Source organism: Sarcophilus harrisii, chromosome 1 (genome assembly GCF_902635505.1).
Source record: "Sarcophilus harrisii chromosome 1, mSarHar1.11, whole genome shotgun sequence".
NCBI classification, from domain to species: Eukaryota; Metazoa; Chordata; class Mammalia; order Dasyuromorphia; family Dasyuridae; genus Sarcophilus; species Sarcophilus harrisii.
The window spans coordinates 211845387-211867296 of record NC_045426.1 but is presented as its reverse complement, the minus strand read 5'-3'; the positions used below and the strand labels follow the sequence as shown (position 1 = coordinate 211867296).

At 33.7% G+C, this 21910-nt stretch overlaps 1 protein-coding gene across 6 annotated transcripts in view; it reads left to right on the top strand.

Moving 5' to 3' along the window:
* FOCAD (focadhesin) overlaps positions 1-21910 on the top strand; it is a 352199-nt gene that overhangs the window by 94588 nt on the left and 235701 nt on the right. For all 6 annotated transcript variants that reach the window (XM_031969053.1, XM_031969044.1, XM_031969047.1 and 3 more), the window contains 3 exons: positions 2738-2942; positions 8381-8587; positions 14635-14722. In XM_031969053.1, the coding sequence (XP_031824913.1) occupies positions 2738-2942; positions 8381-8587; positions 14635-14722 (500 nt within the window). The remainder of the gene's footprint in view (positions 1-2737; positions 2943-8380; positions 8588-14634; positions 14723-21910) is intronic.

Here is a 21910-nt window from a genome sequence, read left to right as displayed (position 1 = left end):
TTTGCCATATGTGCCTAATAATGGTATCATTTGGTCAAAGAGTACGCATAGCCCTTTAGGCATAAACCCTTTGAAATTTAATGTAATCAGAATATTGTCCATTTTGCATTTCACAATGTTCTTTATGTCCTTTTGGGCCATAAATTTTCCCTTCTCTATGGATCTGACAGGTAAACTCTTCCTTGCTCTCCTGATTTGCTTCCAGTATTACCCTTTATGTCTGAATCATATATACATTTTGACTTTATTTTGGTATGTGGTTTGAGAGGTTGGTCTTTGCCCAGTTTCTGCCATTCTCTTTTCCAGTTTTCCCAGCAGTTCTTCTCCCACAAGCTGAAGGCTTTGGGTTTCTCAGACCGGAGACTGTGCTCACTTACTCCTGTATCTCACGCGCTTCACTCTGTTTCTTAGCCATTACCACGTTTTGGTGATTGCCACGTTATAATACAGTTTTAGATCTGGTCTAGCCATGAGGATCTGGCCCTTCTGGTGCTTGAAGGGAGTTCAGAATCCAAATGGTAGATATATGGAGATGGGCGCCTGGTGGTGCAATGAAGATAGCTTTTGGTCTGGAAAAGACTTTTTCCTGAGTTCAAATCTGGCCTCAAACACTAACTAGCAGTGTGACCCTGGGCAAGGGTCACTTTATCTTGTTTGCCTCAGTTTCCTGGAAAATGAGGGGAGAAGGACATGGGAAGTCATTTTAGTATCTCTGCCCCAAACACCCCAGATTGGGTCACATTCTGGAATACAGTCACAGCCACAGAAGCAGGCAGGAGGTAGAATATTGTGTAGGCCATTTTATCCAGAGGGTGGAAGGCTAAAGCACAGGAGAGAGTCGATGGCTAACTGTTTATTTTGGGGTCCTTTGTATTGTGATGGGGGTGAGATCACCCAGAGAGGCAATATAGAGTGAGAGAATGGAAGAGCCCTTGCGCTTGAGCATAGATATTAGGATGGGGATGATAATCCATCAAAGATGCCCCAGAAGAAAGCGTTGGAACAGAGTGAGATGCAGAAGACAGTTGGATCAGAAAAAGTTTCTGAGAGAGACATTATCCTAAAAGAGGAGCATTCCCAAGTATTACATTCTCCAGAAAAGTCAAGAAAGCTGAAGAATTAGAAAAGGAAATTGTGCCTAATAATTAAGATCATTCTTAATCTTTGAGAGAATTGTTTAAGTTAAAAGGTGTTAATTAAAAAAGTCAAATTGGAAGAGGTTGAAAAGTGACTAGTTGTGAAGTTCAATGGCCACAAGAGTCAACTGGATAACATTCCAGGGGCAATAACATCATGTCACACTTTAAGGTTCATCTAACACTTTCTTTCAGATGACGTAAATATTATTCCAATTTTTCATAGGAGAAATCCAACTCTGGATAGGTCATAGTGAATACAGTGTAAGGCAGTGGTTCTCAATGTATGGTCTAGAGAATCCTGGGGATCTCTAAAACCCTTTTAGAGGGTCTAAAAATTCAAAAATAGTTTTTATTTTCAATATGGTAAATGTATATAAATATAATCCAGACAAACAAAAACTCTTTGGAGAGATCCTCAATAATTTTTAATAGGATAAAGCTACTGAAAACAAAAGTTTGAGAACCACTGGTGTAAGGGATGATACTAAAAAAGTTGGTTACTGTACTTTATAATTAATAAATGTAGTCTTCATAAATTTTCCCTGATCAGTATTATTTTTAGTAACATCATTCACAGATTATAATAACTGAATCCTAAATTTAAAGTTGTAAAATATCTTTGCAACACCATTTTTATTTGTTTCTTCCTTTCCCAGGAACTACATTTTCTCTTTTTTAATTAGTTTTTTAAAAAATTTATTCATTAGTTTTCAACATTTACTTTTATAGTATTTTTCCTTTTTTTCCCCTCCATCCTTTCCAAGATGGCAATCAATCTAGTATAGATTATCCATGTGCAATTATATTAAACATGCTTCTACTTTAGTCATGTTGTAAAAGAAGAATAAGAACAAAAGGAAAAAAAACCACCAGAAAGAAAAAAAAAAAACAATAGCAACAAAAAAAGTGAAAATATGGTGTCTCTATCCATATTTAAACTCCATAATTCTTTCTCTAGATGTTGATAGCATTTTTAATCATGAGTCTTTTGGAATTGTCTTAGATCATTTTATTGCTGAGAAGAGCAAAATCTATTGACGTTGTTCGTCCACACAATGCTGCTTCTCTGTATAATGGTACTCTAATTCTGCTTATTTCATTCAGCATCAAGGAAATACTTTCTCTTTGAAATATTATTTCACTTTTAATCATGAAAAATTTTATGGCATTGTGAATTGAGAGCTCGTATCAAATCCCAGGAAGACCTGTGTTCATTTCTCACTACTGATACTTACTGGCTTTGAGACCTTTTCTAAATTGTTTGTCAGTGCTGTAGCAGCTCTTTGAGAGTATAACTTGTTCATAAGGTGTTGACCTACCTTAATAGAGAGTTTACAGATTTTGTTATAGTAATAAAATCTCAGTCCCAAACTCTATCCATATCAAAATCATAAGTTAATGTTGGGTTAGGTTTATTTGTACTGTGATGCCTATTTTTTGATGTCAAGTTACAAAACATAATCCACTTGAGTTTGTTCTTTCATATAAGTTTATATGGTTTTTGGTAGACTTTGTGATATGCAATACTTTGCACATAAATATCCAGTAAATATTGAGTGACTGCCTAGAATAATATTAATGCATTATTTTTATTGCAGGTCAGAGATTTCCTGCGTCTCTGTAATGGCCCCTTTTCTTCGTTATTTATATTGTGAGCCATCCCAGTTGGAGGAGTATTCAAAATTGAGAATGGGCTTGCTTAAAGTGTTGCTCCAACCTCTGGATTCTTGTGAAAAGGACAAACCTTCATTATTGGAAAAACATATCCTTCAGATGTTTTGTGACTTGGTTCCATATTTACAGGTAAGACTTTTCTTCTTCCTCTTTTATCATTCACATTATGCATGCATTATAGCACTATAATCAATCAAAAACATTTAAGTGTCTGCTTGTGCCAGATGGGATATACAAAGAAAGGCAAAAGATATTCCCTGTTTTTTGGGTGCTCACAATCTAAAATTTTGAGTTGATTTTTAACTTTTGTGTTTATCAGAATGATCAGTTTTTGTGATTGCTCCATTTGTATTTGGGGTAGAAAGATAATCCCTACTTTTTCTTTCATTTTTCTTCCCATTTATCTACCTAAAGTAGTTTCAATACCATGCTATTTGAGATTTTAACTTCTTATATATTTTTATTTCATATATTATTGGAATACTAAAATCTTTATCAAATGACATATTTGTAAAATATGTAGCACAGTGCCTGGCACATACTAGGCACTATAGAAATGCTTTTAACACAGTACTTTTAAAAAACTATAGGCTTCTTCCTTGAACAGAGACTTTCTTTTTTACCCTTATGGCCTTCCATTGCTGTCTGAAGAGTTGAAGTTGTGAGTTACTTAAAAGGAGATGGAGATATATTGTTGGGTTGTTATGTATAACAAAGAACAACAACCTAGAAATATATAGGAGACACTGTAAAATATATTGAATTGTAAAATATTTTGAAGAAATATGTGATTTTGAAAAAAAAAGAGATGAAGTAGTCTTTCAGTGAGAATAAGGGAGAATTTCTGGAAAACCCACATGCTCTATTGATATCATTCCAAAGTTAGGAGAACATGAGATTGCCAGCCAATTGTATAGTTTCAACTAACTCTCCATAGCAAAGCTTAGGAAAGGAACGTGATTGAGACTCCTACAGGAGAGCAGGTATGGATAGGTTGTGATCTGAAAAATTGGAGTTTGTAGTATTATAGACATAAAATTTCAAAATGTCTGTTGTGTTAAAATATGTCAATAAATAAAAATAAAAAATAAAATTATGTTAGAAATAGTTACATGTTTTCAGTCTGGAAAAATCCAAAGTATTCACAGAAATTTAGCAATTAGAATTTCTTGTCACATAAGGGTTGCTGTGTAGTGATATGCTTCCTAGCATAGCTCATAAACTTGTGTTTCCTCTTTGGAATTTATTTAAAAGCCATCTTGTTTGACTAATGAAGGCAGCACTTTATTCTTTTTTAAAAGAGTGATCATTTGATATCACATGTGACCTATGTTTAAGTTTACATTAAGCAAGTGACTAGAATGAATCTTTCTTCCATTTATCATTTGTAGTAAAAGGGCTTTCCTGTAATTAAGCCAAAGCAGAGTTAATTAAAATTAATTATCTTGTATCTTTTCCAAAATATTTGTTTTGTATCTGAAGTAAATACAGACGATCTTGAGTAAGGATAATTTTCACTTCTTTGTCCATATTGCTGGATGGACTAAAATTTTTGGTTTTTATCTCTTTTTTATAAGGCAGCAGAAAATTTCATGGAAGAAATAGTCTGTTTATAGAAGCATTTAAGCACCTATCCTTTCTCTTCACATATCCTGTATTATTAGGTAATATAGCTCTACCTTTCCTTTCACAAGCTTTTTCAAACAAATGACAGTCCCAAGATTGCAGTCCCAGGAGAAGTAGACTCCTGGGAAATATTCTTCAGATTCTGTAATAGTCTTAGAAAAATAAAAGTACTCTCGGAATTTTGAATTTGATATTGTTAAAAATAATTTGTTTTTTCTTGTATAGTGTCCTCTTCACTTTTTCATTTTTTTTTTGAATTCACTCATCCATATGCTTTTATACTTGAATGTTCTTTGTTGTTTGCAGTATTAGATTTCTGAGTAACTCCTATAAATTAGGGTTTGGTGTTTGGCCCATGTTGTAAATATATCATATTTGGGAAGAGAGTTTAATGAATGACATGATCAAATGCAACCTTGCTAGGCAAAGCTTTTATAGAACCACTGGAGCTAAATGGAACCTTGCTGTTCTTCTAGTCCAGTCACTTTCTTGATTCCAGTACTCCATGATTAAGAGCACACTATTTTGGGTAGTGTACCATTTCCTTTTTTTTTTTTTTTTTAAGTTTTTATTTTGGATTAAAAAATAACAATAGTCAACTATCTTCTTATAACTTAGATTTAGTTTTGTCTTAAGAAGCAATGCTGAAAAAATATTTTCCCTCTTCTGTGTTATAACTTTTATAGTATTTGAAGACTCTACTAATGAACTCTAAATATTTATTTGCTTTTCCAGATTAATCAGATAGGGTTCTTCTAATTGCCCTTTTTTGGGGAAGGGGATTTTAATAATTGGGTTTTGAGATCTTTTAATAGCTTAGTTGTCCCCTGTTGGCAGATCTTCATTGTCAGTGTCTCTCTTCAAAGTGTGAGACTCAGAAATAATACAGATACTCAGGAAAGGGGATGATCAGTGGTGAATAAGATCAGGGTGTGTATCTATCTTAGTATGGGTATTTCTGTTAATAAAGTCTCAGTTTCACATGAGTTCCATTACTCTGTTGGGCTTCAGTGAACTTGTAATCAACTAAAATTCTTGTCTTTAATATAAATACCATCTAAGCCATTGTCCCCTAGTGGGATATTTAAACTTAAAATACACAGGACATTGTATTTGTTCCTGTTAAATTTTACCATATTAATTTTAGCTTATTTTTCAACCCTCTTGTTCTTTTTCAATATGGACTTGGTCTTCTCACATATTGGCTGACCTTTCAGATATGTTTTTAGACAAAGAATTAAATTTGCTTAACTATTTTCCCTTTATGCTTATTTTTAAAAATGGTGATGGAAGTTTGAAAAGCACTAATGTTAACATGGGGAATCTCATTGTTTGTTGGGCCAAAAAAGTAGCAGAGAATTTCATAGAGTATGAGTGGATAAAGTTCAAATATTTATCATGTCCTAAGAGCTGAGTAAACGCTTATTATATTTCTTATTTAATGGGTTTCTAGCATATTGATAGTGTTTGCTACATTGATTGTTGTCAGCTGTTATTATGGAATAGATTTCCGATTTTTCTGAAATTATTTATGAATTTTGGATATAATCTTGGCTGAAAATACTCTAAAAGTTGTTTTTTATTAAGAAAAATTGCACTATAGTCACTTTTTATTAGCAAAATTTTACTATGCGTTTGTTTTATTTTTGGGGGCCATAAAATCCTCAGATGACCATATTAATATTCTGTTAAATTAACAATGAGATCTGAGTTTGTTTTTGTATCTTTTGACTTTATCAAATGATATGTTTTGCAAAATTGAAAAAGAATTTAGGCATGAGATTGTTCACTTTTCATAATATAAGATTTTCTTTTGGTTACCCTAGCCCAATCCTTTTAATATCATTCTGTTCTCTAGGAATTAATGTAGTTGTTCATAATGCTTGCACTTTGAAACACTTACTGGTCATGGTGGGTTATTACAGTAGTAGCCACTGGTGAAAGGTACAGCTGGTCAACTGTAGACTTTCCTCTTGATGCAATTAGTAGACACAAGGCTCCTGATAGAAGCAGATGGCTCATTGTTTTTAATCTCTGGGAATAAATGCCAACATGGCTGAGATCAGGACCTTATCCTTAATTCCAACTCCAGAATTTTGATCAGAACAGCTGGGCTTGAATTGAATTGGAATTTTCAAGAGCACCAGGTCCTTCCCCTCTAACATTATAGTAGCCTGTTGAGAAGACACTCTTCCATTTGAGTAATTTTCCACTATCTCTGCCAAGTTGAGAAATGATGCTTTGACTTGAGAATGTTAGAGCGGATTGTTTGCAGACAAAGTATTTAGTGGCATATTAGAATAACAGACTGAGAAATTGCCATGAGGCACCCTGTGTTGAATCCTAAAAAACAAAACAAAACAAAAAAACCATAGAGCAAAAGTAATTTGGACAGGTCAAACCTACCCTTTTGTTGAACATTTTTGCCTGTGCAGGCATTAATGTTTAGTTTATCCTGATTAGTTGTGTATTTCCAGAGATTATAGAAATTAAATCAACTGAACGTGTTATATATATATATATGACATTAACATAGAATATCTGTTAAAATAGAACATATGTTAACATAGCATGTATCCTGGTGAATTTCAAAAAGCAGAAAATGTAATTGTATAACTTGCGAGAGGAGTTTTTTTTTTTTTTTAAGTTCAATTTTTAAAAAATGAACAAAGGTCTTTTTTTCTTCCTTGAGGCAATTGGGGTTAAATGACTTGCCCAGTATCACACAGCTAGGACAAGTATCTGAGCTCATATTTGATCAGGTCTTACTGACCTGACTTTTAGGCTGGTGCTCTATCCATTGCTCCACCTAACTGCCCCCAATTATTTTTTTTCCCCATTCTTAACTTCCCTGGGATTTGGAGGCGGGGAAGAACAAAAAAAAAAAAAAAATAATAAAGAAAACTGTATAGCAAATAAATAGTTAAATAAAACAATTTCTTAAGTTGGCTTTTTCCAGAAATATGTGTCTCATTTTAATGTATTTGTCCACTACTTTACTTTCTTTATGTAGGTAACTTGTTTCTTTTTTAGTTCTCTGGAATCATGATTGATAATGATAATTCTTTTCTTCCTTCCTTCCTTCCTTCCTTCCTTCCTTCCTTCCTTCCTTCCTTCCTTCCTTCCTTCCTCCCTCCCTCCCTCCCTCCCTTCCTCCTTCCTTGCCTCCTTCCTTCCTTCCTCCTTCCTTCCCTCCTTCCTTCCCTCCTTCCTTCCTTCCTCCTTCCTTCCTTCTTCCTTCCTTCCTTCCTTCCTTCCTTCCTTCCTTCCTTCCTTCCTTCCTTCCTTCCTTCCTTCCTTCCTTCCTTCTTTCCTTCCTTCCTTCCTTCCTTCCTTCCTTCCTTCCTTCCTTCCTTCCTTCCTTCCTTCCTTCCTTCCTTCCTTCCTTCCTTCCTTCCTTCCTTCTCTCCCTCCTCCCTCCCTCTTCTTTCTCCCTCCCTCTTTCTTTTTTCCTTCTACCCTCTTTGTTCCTTTCTTCTTTCCTTTCTTCCCTCTTTCATCACTTCCTGTCTCCTCCCTCCCTTCTGCCTCCTTCCCCCTCCCTTTTCCTTTATTCCCTTCCCTATCCCTCCCTTCCCCCTCCCTCCCTCCTTTCCCTCTGCCTCCCTCCCTTCTTCCCTCTCTTCTTTTTGTTTTTGTTGCTGAGGCAATTGGGGTTAAGTGATTTGCCCATAGTCACACAGCCAGGAAGTGTTAAGTGTCTGGACCCGATTTGAACTCAAGTCCTCCTGACTTAAAGGCTACTGCTCTATTCATTGAGCCACCTAGCTGTCCGCAGCTAAATTTTCTTTAGCTGGCTTATTTCCTCTCTTTTAGATCCCTAAATGCTTCGTAAAGACTTTTCCAAATGCTTTTAAAACAAGATTTAAGTTATGCTTTTGGTGCATACTATCCTTCAATATTTAATTTTGATTTAATAATTGTTATTATTTTGGTGACAGGTAAAGGATTTGGTACAGACAACAGAAGTGACACTATTTCTTCAAGAATTATTTTTCAGTCTTTTGCGTTACCCTGTTTTTTGGGAAGAAGAGCTTGTCACGCTAAGCTTGCAAATTCTGTGTGTTTGCGAAGTTTGCCTAAAGATAACTGGAGAATGTTCATCTTTAATTCACCTTTTAGAACAAAATTTTGAATTTCTGAAACAGGTAAGATTCACTTAAAAACAAAAAAGATCAGTGGATCTTTTTTAATAGGTGTTTAATAAATTTTATTCAGTATTTAATAGGTCATGTCTGATATTTTCAAAATTTTAGAGTTGGATGGAACAATAAAGATTATTTAGATAAACCTTTGTCTGAATTGGGGGTTTATAATGCAGAGTCTTTGGATCCCCAAGGGGTCCATGAACATATTTCAGGAGGTCTTGAACTTAAAATGAAAAAAATTACATCTTTATTTTTTACTAAATTTTGCTTGAAATTTAGCATTTCCTTCAATTATTTAAAAACATTATTCTTAGAAATTTTCTATAGGCTTTACTGGATTTCCCAGGATGTCCATAATCCCCAAAAAGGTTTAAAACCTTTAGTCTGAACAGTAATTCTCTCTATAACATTTCAGATAAATGAAAGGGCAATCTGTATGCTCACATTTTCTATTTTAATCTTATTTATGTGTAGAAACTTTTTAATTCTAAATTTGTTTTAAATGACTTTAAGAAAGTAAGTGGTTAAATTTGACTATAGTCTACTGATTTGGATCCAGGATTCCATTATCCCTCTTTTTAACATATTTTCTTATTTGGTCTTCCTATGATTCAGTTCTAAAACCTGCCTTCATAAGGAACTTTCCACTAAGAGGATAAAAATCATATAGTCCTATAGTATACCAGATTACTAGGTGATTTATTTCTTGTATGCCTGTTCTTACCCAATCAATGTAACTTTTAGCATCATCATGGATATAAGGTAATATTTCCCATAGCCCTCTACTTCATTGACTGAGCCCCACAATCACCCACTGAAAGTGCTTTTGCCATAAATTTTATATGAATCATTTTTATTCAATTTTGTTGTTAAATTATTTTGCTGTAAATTTTATAAAATTTACAAAAGCCTAATCTAATCTTCCAGTTGCCCTCCTATCGTGAGATACTCTGTACTTTCTGAGAGAATTTATTCATTTGGCTAACTCTAATTATTAAAAAGTGTTACCTACTACTACCTACCTGAAATCTGTTTCTGTGTAGCTTCTCCCTATTGCTCGTAGTTCTCAACTCCTAGATTCAAATAGAAATACTCTAATATTTCTTCTGCTTGTCAGCCTTATAAGTAATTAAAGATGACTCATTTCTTCAAGTTTTCTCTTTTCTAAACTATACTTCACTAAATTCTCAACCATTTCTTAAATGATAGGGTCTTCAGTTCTGCAATCAGTCTATTTAACCTCTTCTTGGTATGCATTACTTTAAAAATGTTCTTTCTCAGATGAGGCACCCAGAACAGTTATAATGATAGCTGACATTTACATTATGATTTTGAACATTAAAAAAGGATGTACGTATATATGCATGCAGTGCTTTAAGGTTTATATGATATATTATTAGAATTGAAAAAAAGATTCCTGATGTAGTCTATGGTGGAATATAATAGGGTTATCATGTTCCTAATTCTAGACACTGTATTTAAATGAATGCAATTTAATCTTGTGTTAATTTTTTTGATTGCTATATCACACTGTTGGCTCTTTGAACTTGCAGTCTATACTAAAACTCTTCGATACCTTTCACATTAATTATTGTCTAGCAGCAGTTCCCCCATTCTCTTTAGTTGATTTTTTGAGTTTACACATTAGAGATCACACATTAGCTCACACATAGGAATTCACAAGTTCGGGAGATTTACAAGTCAGAAACCCATAATCCCACTCTCTCAGAGGAGGAGTCAACCTTTGTATTCACACCTTTAAGAGATCATATGTAAGAAGCTCTTGGAGCTTCAGTCAGTCAGTCAGTTTGGAAGATTGCCAGGAGTTGGGAAAGCTAACCAGGCCCAAGGAAAGAGACAAGACTTGGAAGGAGAAAATGAACATTTGGATTTTATCAGCTGGCTGCATTTGAGGTGATTATTGATCTGAACTGAAATCAAGAAACCTGCTCCCAGAAAACCATCATATATTATACAAAAAGAACACCACATAGCTCCAAAGGAGAAAAGAAAAAACCTTTAAGTTAGTTGATTAGTTCTTGTTATGGTCAGATTAGTCTTCTTAAGCAGCTCCTTCTTTCTGTATTTATTAAAATTTTATTTTCAAAATTTCCTCCTTGTGGCTAAGAAATGTTAGTTAAAATTTCCTTTTATCTTTCTTTTTCTCTCTATCCCTTGTCTAAACTTTTTTGAAAACTGATCTCCCAAAATCTGCAACCCTTGTCAAATTATGCTTACCTTTCCTTTTCTTTCTTGAAGATGAAGCATTTTCTTCCACCTACAATTCCCAACGGTTCAGAAAAAGGTTCAGAAAAGGGAACTTTTCTTCTTCCTCCCTTCCTCTCCTCTTCCCTCCGCTCCCTCCCCTCCTCCTCTCCTTTTTCTTTCCTTCTTCATCTTTTTCTGATTTCTTCTCTTCTCTTTTCTTCTTCTCCTTCCTTCTTTTTCTTTTTGGTTAGATTAACTTATTAGTTGCTTTGTTTTTGGCACATGCTGAGATAATTAAAGAGTTCCATTATTAATATATCATGCTTTCATATTTACCTCGTGATCTGTTTCCCAAATTGTTCCTCAGGTAGTATATCATTTCTCTTTATTTACATACTGTCCACTAAGCTTTACCCTTTTGGTTTCTGTATTTTTAGGTGTGAATAAATCTTTGAACATTCTCTCTCTACTCCCTTTTAGTTTAAACTCTGTCTTTAGATTAAGGCCACCTTTTTAAAAGCCTATTTTAATCATGGATCTTATCCAACTAAAGTTATGTTTATATATATTAAGGTCAAATTTGTCCCCTTTTCTTAGGATCTCAGGGTCATCTTTGTTATTCACATGTTGTACATATCTGTATAGATTATTTGGCCATGGATTTTATTGCTATCTCTCCTTCTCTCCTTTTAAAAATTTTATTTCTTCTGGATTTCTATTTATATTCTTTTTCCTACATTATAGGTATTTGGTGTCACTCTACTGTTCTTTTTAATTTGTTTTGTTCTTTTTGATAAGGTTTATGTTCTTTTGTCATATTCTTAGTCATGCATGGTTCTTTTCCCAACAAGTATCAGTTGAATTTGCCTCTTTAAAGTTTTCTAGTTTACTGTGTTTAATTCCCTAAGTTGGTGCATGTATGTATGAGGCTCTGGCTAATTATTATTTCTGCATTAAATATAACTAAGTTTGTAGTAAACTGGATTAGTAATAAAATATATATAATAATGATTGGTACTGAATATTCTATTACTAAACACTTGTTTTTTTTTTTTAAATAGAACTGTGGTGAAAAATATTTTAATCTGGCAGAAAGGCTAAAAGCTGGTGTAAAAATAAATTGTGTACTCAATTAGTTTCAAATTCACAAATTGATTATCTCATAGAACTATTAACTTTAGCCAACCGAATTATCTATCTTAACATTGCTTGTTTTGATGATAATTGAAAAGGTGGTTCTCATAAAACTATGATATTAATATACATTTTAAGCCTGTACTTTTATAAAGCAATAGTAGTACCAAAAGCCTTACAGAAATAGCAAAATAATATCAAAAATGTTTTTTGCATATTTCCATTTTTCTGTACTAGCATTCTATTCATATCTTGAGCACAAAACTGGCAAGTTAATTAAAAATAGTGTATAATCCTAAAAAATAATGTCCTTGATAAAAGGGCACCTTTTCATTTTTTTAATTTTCATATTAGAAAGAAAAAGAATATAACTTAAATACCGATTTTTGTTCACTTAATCAAGGAGAAATCTTGTCAACATTAATTTTTAAATTTTTTTTGGTGGAAAATGCTTTTTAATTTGGTGTGTCCTCCACCATATATATGTTTTCTGTGTTTAATGAAGCTTAGTGGAATGAAATAAACCTATTTTGTATTTTGTGTACATTATCTATTTGTTGTTCTCACCGTGCAGATCAGCTAGATTTTCTCAGAATCTAAGAGTGTTTTAGGACGTTTTATATATTCTATATATTCTAATCGTGATCCAGAGCAGAAATCGTTTTCTGTAGTGTCAATGAGAATTGGTCATCTTGCCACGGATTAATGATTTCTAAGGAAGGAGAACTCATTACCTTTAGAGACAGATCATTCCATTTTAGACACTTGCAATTGTTAGAAAAGTCTTCCTTATAATGAGGTGAAATCTTTCTCTAGAACCATGACCGCTTGATCTTCGCCTGCTCTCTGGGACCCAGTTCAGGGGTTACCCTTTTCCCACACAATACCCTTTCAAATATAGCCATTTTGTATGAGGGGAAAGAGACCTGGGTTTGTAATCAGAGGTTTTTTGGATCATAGATTTGAAGCTATATGGTTTCTTTAGAGATCATATAATCTGAACTCTTCAAGAAATTTCCTCACAGTCATTTTCATTCCTATGTTAACTTTGACTTCAAGAAGAGGATTCCTTGAGTGGAGAATTGTTCTCCTCATAGAGCTAAAAGGCATATTAGAGATAAATTACTTTAACCCCCTTCATTTAAAAAAAAAAATTAGTAATGAAATTGAGAAATATGAATTTTATTTTTTCTTTTTTACTTTAATATTTTCTTGTCTTCCCAATTACATGTAAAAACAATTTTTAACATTCTTATTTTTTAAATTTTGAATTTAATTATTAATACTTTCCTGTTTTCCCTTATTATCAAGAAGGCAAATGATTTGATATATAAAGTACATGGAGTTAAAAACTTGCCCACCTCACCCAGAAAACAAGTTGTGGAAGTTGATTTTACACCCAGGGCTTCTCCAGCATACTATATCATCTGACTTCTAGCATATCTGGATTTGAACCCAAGCCCTGCAGTCATATAACTACTACTTTTTTTTTTTAAATGAAACATTAAAAAATGAATTTATTTCCCCAGATACTGATAATTTTCTTTTTTTTTTTTTTATTAAAGCTTTTTATTTACAAAACATATGCATGGGCAGTTTTTCAACATTGATCCTTGCAAAACTTTCTGTTCCAAATATTCCCTGCTTCCCCCCATCCCTTCCCCTAGATGGCAGGTAGTCCAATACACATTAAATATGTTAAAATATATGTTAAATCCAATATATGTATACATATTTATACAGTTATCTTGCTGCACAAGAAAAATTGGATCTAGAAAGAAAAAAAAAAAAAAAACCTGAGAAGGAAAACAAAATGCCAGCAAACATCAATGGAAAGCGTGAAAAAGTCATATAACTTCTTTTGGACTCATTCTCCTCACCTTTAAAAGTAGGCTTAGTGTTTGGACAGGAAGATTTTTGGTATCCTTTCTCATTGTAAATACATGGTCTTGTGAAAAAAAAATTATTACAATTTATTATTATTACTACTATTACCTATTACATTAGGTGTTCTCAGATTTCCCCACTTCCTTGTATGGCATCGTTTGGAAGTGGAGTTGTCTTTTTTAATGAGTTGAGTTCTTCTGAAAGAAATTTTTTTTAAATTGAAGGCTATTGTTTATTAATCATAAAGACTATACATAGAGAAAGTATAAATTAATCTTGTCAACTATCAAGATAGTTATAGTATTTTGAATATGTGTATATATACAATATATATGTATATATGTTATATATATATTTATATTCACAAATATATTAACTCAAGAATTAATATAAAATGATGACAGTAATATTTATATAGTTCTTTATGGTTGATAAAGTATTATGCAAATATTATCTCATTTTATTTGTGCAACAACTCAGAGAGGTAGGTAAGCTATTATCAATTATTAGTCCAATTTTTTAAAGGAAGAAACCAAGTTTGAGGTGTTAAATGGTTGTTCCAATTCACACAGTAGATGTCTGAGAATGGAATTGAACTGAATTTGGGATCCAGCACTCTATCCATTGTGCCAAGCAACTGCTTATAAAATATGTGTATGTGTATGATATTATAGTCATTTTATAAAGTTTTTCATGCCATATTTTAAATCTGAAGTGTTGAATTTGCTAGGAATATTATGCATATTTGAAATGGGCATGAAATAATATTAAGAATTAAATTTTTTTTTTTAAAAGATTGTTTTCTTCCTTTCTTTTAGGGATTTCCTGTTGAACAAGGCGTAATTGCCATAAGTTTACTTATCCTACAGACACCAACAAGTGAGCAGAAGCCCATCTTAAATCTAGGTAAGAATTCCCCTCCTTTGGAAACTGTGAATATGTCATGAATCTTAATGGGAGTATTGCACTATTTTTATTTCATTAGAGATTTGACTCTTTTTGGTTTTCTTTCTTATCTTTTTTATTGCCTTCAAGTAGAGCTTATTCTTGAGCCTTGTGAAGTGGATAGAGAGCTGATCTCAAAGCCAGGAAAGAGTTTGGTTAAATTCTTATCCCTGATAATGAGTCTACTTTCTCTATGCCCATGGGCAAATATTTTAACTTTTCAGTTTTCTCAGCAAGTCTTCTTAAGAATGTCCAGTAATAGAGAAGATACCTACTCTTATTAGTAAAAGAAATTTTATCACCATGGAATTCCCTACAAAGAAATGAGTCCCTATTCCTGTTCTCTTCCTACCTTGGCGTATCATGATAAAATCTTCACAAAAGTAATTCTCATGTGATTTTATGTTATCATTCAGTTATTTTTCAGTCATCTCTGACTCTTCATTTCCCCATTTGGGATTTTCTTTGGCAAAGATCTTGAGTAGTTTGACATTTCCTTCTCCAGCTCGTTTTACAGATGAAGAAACTGAGGGGAACAGGGTGAAGTGATATGCCCAGAGTCACAGCTAGTATTTCTGGGGCCAGATTTGAACTCAGGAAGGTGAGTTTAGGGTGGTTGCTATGTCTACTGCATCAATTAACTACCCTCGTTCACATTTATAAGCTTTTTTCATAGTCTTCCTTTTTAGCTCGATTGCTGATTGCTATTTTAAGCACTTATTTAGTATCTGCTTTGTGTGAAAGAATCATATCAGATTTGGAGGGAGATGCAAAAATAAAGCACCTACTTGCAGCCACAGGGTAAAGATGACTCCCTGATCCTGAATAATGGTTAAGAACTCAAATGGTTATATAGGGATGAAGCATGTTTGGTGATGAGTCTCTCTTACCCATTTGTTCTCAGCCAGATCAGTTTATTTCCAGCATTTACCCAAGGATAAATAAATTACCTTCCTCGGGGTGAGATTAGTTCTAGAGGGAGGGTAAACATCTACAGAATTATAGTTTACTTTTAAATGGTATTTACAAACATGAACTCTTCCTAGATTAATTGAAGACATTCTTTCCTCTGTTAAAAAAAAAAAAATCAAAACTTCATTGAAGAAGTGCCATTTAAGTGGGGGCTTTGGGTAAAGTTATGAGGCCCTGTCCTTCCATTTTGTTTTCAAAGTTAAATTTTTAACAAAAACATGAAAATTTAATAAAAATAAAAGCATAAACAAAAACATATCCCTGCAGAGAGATGGACAGCTATATTTATCATTACCTATCAGGTTGAGGAAGAACAGCAAGCATCAGATTGATAAATGAATATTAAATGTTTATGGTTCATGCTAAAAGCCTTGATTTTTTTTATGTTTTCATCCTGGCTACACCTTTGCAAACAAGCATAAACTTTATTTGTGTTTGGTCTTATAAGGAGTGGGATGTATATAAGGAGATAACAGCTAAAGCCTATAGTGTTCACACAGTTACAAATCCTGGATCTTATCCTTTCTTTAAAAAGTATTTAAAAGTCTATACTAGCCACAGTGTTAGACATATACAGATAAGAGGAATGAAATAACCTTTTCTCATTATTTACGTTCTATTAGGAAACCCCTAAAATGTGTATATTATGTATATAGACGAATCTCACTTTATATAAGTTGACTCTTCTGCAGTCTTTTGAATTTCTCTTCCACAGAAAATGATTTCTTTGGTGTTGTAAATTTGTTCTTCGTGGCAGGGAAGGGAGTGAGTCAGGGAGACAGAAAGTGGGTCATGTCCCTGGGGAGGGAAGGAGTCCATGTGGTTCAAGGACATATCGGGGCTAGTTGTAGGGTATGTTGGGGCAGTGGGACCTGGGGACAATGAAGTGGTACCTTGATGGAGCTTGGAAGTTCCCAAGAAACCTCTTCACTCTTAAACTCACTGTCCTGAGAGATTGTATCAGCCTTGGTACTGTTATGGTAGAAATTTAAGGTAAACTGAGAAAAATGGTCTGAATATGATCAATTTACTAGTTAGACTAGCAGAAGCTAATAAACTGAGTCAATAGTCTCTCTTAATGACCAGCCTTGTTGGGGTTTGGCCAGAGAGGAAGAATGTGGGAGGGATTGAATTGGGGAGATGTGTGGGGAATGGACGTGGAAAGGAAGGATTTCTTGACTGGACACAGACATGAACTACTGAACATAAACTGATGTGTGGGTGGACACACCGGTTAGTGGGTAAGCACATTGGGGCAGAAGTCTCACCTCTTGGTGCTCAAGTTCTCAAGTAATGTCCCCACTTCAGAGATGATTGCAGCAGTCTTTCCCACATTCTTCTTCTTTGAAGGTTTTTTTAAAAGGGTTTGTTGTTGGGGAGGAAGCAAACACCAGCCAAGCTGAGAGGCAGTAGAAGAGAAAGTGTACATTATTGTACAGTAAAATTAACATGAGCGTTTTCTTTGCAATCCGGATTTCTTGTAGAATTCTTTTCATAAAGTTAAATTTGTGTAATAGGAATTGACATAGGGCAAGAACTGTTTCTATAGACTAAATATAAAAAGAATAAATATGAATAAAGTCAAAGTACTTAAATTAACTTTAAAGTAGTTTAGAAGGGAGAGCTCTAGCAATTCAGGTAATTAGTAGGGTGGAGAAGTTTTGTGTTTTGAAAGAAGAAAAGGATTTTTTAAGACAGAAATGAGCAGCCAATGGATTCTTGTCCTGGGAGGCATCCAATACATGGAGAGAGGAAATGAAGTGTTGTTTATGAGTGTCAGAGAAGGCAAATTTGGGTGGAGTGCAAGTGTGAATGGTAGAATGATATGGGATAAGGCCAGAAAGTTGGGATTAACTTGTTGTAAGCATTAAATGGTAATGTATGTCTTACTATAATCAAGTCAGTGCATTTGTTAAACACTTACTTAGGTACCTAGCACTGTGCTTATCAGTTCCAGAAATGTTTTTCATATTATTCCATGTATTTCAGTGATCCGTCCATTTCTCATATCTTGGCAGTCTCTCATTTATAATTATGACCACTTTGGGGTACAAAAATATAGGGTAACAACAACAAAATAACTACCAGCTTGTGTGTGTGTGTATTTAAGTTTAACAGTACACTTTGCTAGTGCTATTATATTTTATCTTAAAACAATCTCTGGATGTAGGTCCTATTATTACTGTTTTACAGATGGGGGAACTGCAGAGGTTAAAGTGACGACTTTTCTGACTTTAAAGAGCTAGTCTGAAGTCCTTGTATTGTTGTAAATAGATACTTGCACATGTGCAAAATGAAGTTCTTCTCCCCGCTGCTAAAATGAAAAGGTTCTACTAATGTGCATCTAGGAGAGCTGTTCTGGAGATAAATTCTCCAGACTTTCCAGTTGATTGGACATGAGAAATAAGTGAGAGTGATGAGTAATGAGTTAAAAGAGGATTCCTAAATTGTGAACCTGGATAACTAGAAAGGTGTTAGTGCCCTTGACAAAAATGGGCATGTTAGGTTAAATAGGATCAGGGAGGAAGATAATTAGGGTTTATGTGTTAATTTTGATATGCCTGTGATATATTCACATAGCATCTCCAGCTAGCTCTTGGCAATGTGGGATTAGACCTCAGGCAAGTGATGAGAGCTTAACAGATAAATTTAGGAATAATATATAAAAATGTGTTTCAAGAGGGAAATAGTTGAGCCCTCAGAACAGAATTTCAGGAGCTTAAGACAGGTGGGAGGAAAACCATGAGAGAGCAATGACATGAAAATCCAAGAATGAAAGATTATCCAGGAGGAGGGGAATGCTGCAAGATTAAGTCAAAATATAAAAACTGAGAAAAGACTATAGGATTTAACATTTCAGAAATTTTTGATAATGTTTAGAGTAGTTTCTGCTTAATGTTAGGTCCAGAAGCCACCAAATGAACAGGATGGGAGGGACTCGTGACAATGCATATTAATATACCATCTATGTATATGGTATTTAAAAACTTTTATTCATACATTTTTAATATCACTTTTATGTATCCATTCCCCTCTTCTCTTTTGTTCTCTATCCAAAGAACCATTCTTTATAATAATGAATAAAAAAGGAAAGGAAAAAAAAAGCATTTGAACAAAATTAAATGCATTAGCCATATCCAGCAGTACATGTTTTGTTCTATATCCATTTACTCCAGGTCTGCAAAGAAGGGTAGCTAGCTATATATTCTTTTCTTTCTATTACTTATTACTCACATCCTACATGCTACATGATCTAAGTAATCATTAGGGATCTATTAGATTATTTGGTTGTGGTGATATCTTAAACAAATATATGCAAAATAATCATCCTTATCAAAAAAGTATTATGTGACTGATATCTGATGTTCTGTCATATACAAAAGATAAAATTTTTTGCTCTGGAAACAACATAATGACAGTTTGGGTGTCTGTTTCCTTATAGAATGGCTGAAATATCTAACAGTGCCCAGATTAAATCTCCTGCCATCTGCTCTTTTGTTCTATTAGCCTTCCTTCTATTTGGTTTTCTATCCCAGTCCTTCTCCTACTTTCATTTCATGGCAGGTAGCATCCTTACTAGAACAGTTTCGCTTCCTTCTTGGAAACCATTCCTCCTCTTATTTGAATTCTATTTCTGGCACTTTTACTTATGAACACAGGTGAGAAATTTAAGTTTCCTGAGCCTTTTGCTTACTGGATTATTGTGATCATCAGATGAGATAGTGTATTTGAAGTGCCTTGTACATCTGAAAGAGATGTGTGTGTATGTGTGTGTGTGTGTGTATAAAATTAATATTTAAAATAAAATTGAAGGTTAAAAAACCCAGTCGTACTTAGTTATCTAAAGCAGAGATGTCAATATCACTTAGTAAAACTCCTTGGGGTACTAAACCGGATGCATATGTAATGGGGACATGTTTAACAAACTACCTAAAAATAGACTAGGTCATAGATAATGGTAAATTGTAGTTTTCTAAGTCAGTATGCAACAGGCAGGGGATGAATTTTTATTTCTTTGGTATCAGTGCATTAAAAATCAGTGAAACCTCAGATATGTCTTTTATATTGGAACTTTGATGCTAGTATCTGATGACTTGATATTTTATTTTCATTTTAGCAGCAAGCCAGCTGAATTTCCACATGTCTGATTTATATTTGCCTCATTATCATGTCAGAATTAAAGAATCATGCCTGAAGCTGTTGAACTTGATAGTTTTGCTTTGTAGAGTCAGGAAGAATTATCCTTTAGTACACTAGGGAAAAAAAAAAGAGGGAAAAAATTGTTATAATGATCAAGAAATTACTGAATTGTCAGATTAAAAAAACCTATAACAATTATAGCAGTGAATTAAAAATGAGGTGTTCAAATTATTACAGCTGGTTTTTAAATAACTTATGTAGGCTTTAGTGATTATCTGGAAGATTTATATTCCTTCTAGAAACCATTTGAACTTAATTTAAAAAGAATACAGTAGTGGTTACGTTTACTATATCTGAAAGTTTCTATTATATAATAAATAAATTAAAAAATAACTGATTGCTAAAGACAAGAAGCTATTTTGGTTCTAATTTTTCTTGTCCTTTCCTTAGCTTTTCAACCACAGAAAAAGAAGCTTTTTTTTTTTTAAATTATTTTTTTTGAAGCTTTTTATTTTCAAAGCATATTCAACATTGACCCTTGTAAAACCTTGTGTTCCAATTTTTCTCCCTTTTTCCTCTACCCCTTCCCTTAGACGGTAAGTAATCCAATATATGTTAAACATGGTAAAAATATGTAAATCCAATATCGGTATACATATTTATATAATTATCTTGCTGCACAAGAAAAATCAGATGAAAAAAGAAAAAGAGAAAGAAAATAAAATTTAAGCAAACAACCAGAAAAGAAGTGAAAATGCTATGTTATGATCCACACTCACTTCCCACTGTTCTTTCTGTGGGTGTAGATGGCTCTTTCCAGTACAAATCCATTGGAATTGGCCTGAATCATCTCATTGTTGAAGAGAGCCACCTCCATCAGAATTGATCATTGTATAATCTTCTTGTTGACATGTACAATGATCTCCTGGTTCTGCTCATTTCACTCAGCATCAGTTCGTGTAAGTCTCTCCAGGCCTTTCTGAAATCATCCTGCTGGTCATTTCTTACAGAACAATAATATACCATAACATTCATATACCATAATTTATTTAGCCATTCTCCCATTGATGGGCATCCACTCAGTTTCCAGTTTCTTCTCCCCCTCTCCCCCCCCAAAAAGCTTTTCTTAAGTACTTATTATTATCAGGCTCTGTGCTAATTGTGAATCCTCGAATTTGAGATTTGGAAGGGCTCTTAGGGGTTTTTGACTGCAGGCCATACCCTAAAGAAATGCCCATTGTAATGGAACTGTCAAATCAATCATCCTCTCTCTCCATTTCTTGTTAACTTGTTAAGAAATTTCTCCTCATTTCCCGAAGTTGCCTCCCTGCAATTTTCATTTGTGGTTCTGATTCCACCATGTGGTGCCAAATGGACTTAGTCTGATCCCATTTCCATAGGACAGATCTTTAAAGTGTTTGAAAGTAACTCATATCCCTAACCCTCCCCAAAATCTTTTCTTTTCCAGGTTAACTTATGACAAAAATATTAATATTTTTAGTATTGTGAGATTTGTAAAGTATTTTACAAATATTTCATGTTAATGACTCACATGTTTGAAACACAGGGATAAGCAGAGATCTCTGTGGTACTCTGTTAGGAGTGTACCTATTCATCCATTTGTTAATATATCCAAGTAGGTTGAGTCAATATGCTTTGGCATGAGAAACACTATAGCATTCTTTGTTGAAATCCAAGGTATGTTTATTGTATTTACTTATTCCTCTAGTTAAACATCTGTGTCAGAAAAGGGAATAGGACAGTTTGATGTGACTTATTCCTAATTTCTTTATTAATGATGCCTTGTAGAATTTTTCTAGGAATCAAAACCAGGATCACCAGACTATAGTTTATATGCTTTGTTCACTTCCCCTTTCTGAAAATTGATTTAATTTTTCCTTTTCCTCCAAACTTATGGCATTCTCGTGTTTCCTACAATCTTTCATTTGTGATTGTAGTTTATTTAATAGTCTCATCTACTGGTTCTTTCTGAGGAAGTAATTCATATGGGTCAAGTGACTAGTTCATCATTTGCAA